Raw genomic sequence first — 963 nt, forward strand, 5'->3', positions numbered from 1 at the left:
ACTCTTGTCAGAGCCAGGAAGAGGATCTGATCCCTGGAGATCATCGCCACAAACGCGCGTAACTGAAACCCGCAGCCATGCTGAAACAGATATTATCGGACATGTACATCGATCCTGACCTGCTGGCAGAACTCAGCGAGGAGCAGAAGCAGATCCTCTTCTTCAAGATGAGGCAGGAGCAGATCAGACGGTGGGAGGAAAGAGAAGCTGCTGCGGTCAAGGCTTCCGCAAAGAAGCCACAGCTGAGAAAAGGTAGGTCTCTGCCTGCCGGCTGCTTCCCGCTCTGGCACAGATGTGGCCAAGTCAACTGCTCCCCAGAAAGAGGAGGCAGTGTGTCCTCAGAATAATTTCTTGTCCCAGGGACATGTAGTTGTATTTCCAAACCGTAACTAAACCCACTCGCGATGGGGTAGCTTTGGCCGGGCACGCAATGGTTTTACTCCCCATCCCCGACACTCTGTCCTTGACCAAATTGCTCAACTCCCCTAACTGGGAAGACAGGGCTTACTTGCCCCCAGGAGATGTATCTCATTAAGTTTCCCACTAAATTGGGCCTCTGAATCTGTCTATGAAATAACCGTGGACTTGAAAGTCTGTCCTGGGGCATGAGACCTGCCGGGGGGGTCCCGTTGTGCCTTTAGACCTGAAGTCCCCTTGCCAGGATTACACAGCGTGCCGTCTGCTAGGAAGATGGGATTCTTCCCCCAGCATTCCCCCACGTGTTCTGTTTGCAGGTAGTTCACCCTCACACAGGTTGGGGAGGGCATGGCAAGGAACTAAAGCAAGAAAGGAAACAGCGGTGAGCATAATCCCTTGCTCCCAGACTCAGAGATGCTTCCTTCACTGACCTGGCTTCAGAACATGAAACGCAGTGGCAGTTGCTCGCTGCATCCCGGCCGAGCTTTCCGCATGTACAGCAGCTTCTGGAGAAGCTCTGCCATCGGCAGCGGTGGGGGGGCACGG

The 963-nt window shown here is 54.2% G+C and overlaps 1 protein-coding gene across 1 annotated transcript in view; it reads left to right on the top strand.

Moving 5' to 3' along the window:
* Nucleotides 1–11: 11 nt before the first annotated feature.
* Nucleotides 12–963, top strand: part of SH2D4A (SH2 domain containing 4A) — a 9,926-nt gene continuing 8,974 nt past the window's right edge. The window contains exon 1 of the mRNA XM_010160227.1: nucleotides 12–252. Coding sequence (XP_010158529.1) covers nucleotides 78–252 — 175 coding nt within the window. The 5' untranslated portion in view covers nucleotides 12–77. The remainder of the gene's footprint in view (nucleotides 253–963) is intronic.

This window comes from Eurypyga helias, unplaced genomic scaffold (assembly GCF_000690775.1).
Source record: "Eurypyga helias isolate BGI_N326 unplaced genomic scaffold, ASM69077v1 scaffold8471, whole genome shotgun sequence".
Classification (NCBI taxonomy): domain Eukaryota; kingdom Metazoa; phylum Chordata; class Aves; order Eurypygiformes; family Eurypygidae; genus Eurypyga; species Eurypyga helias.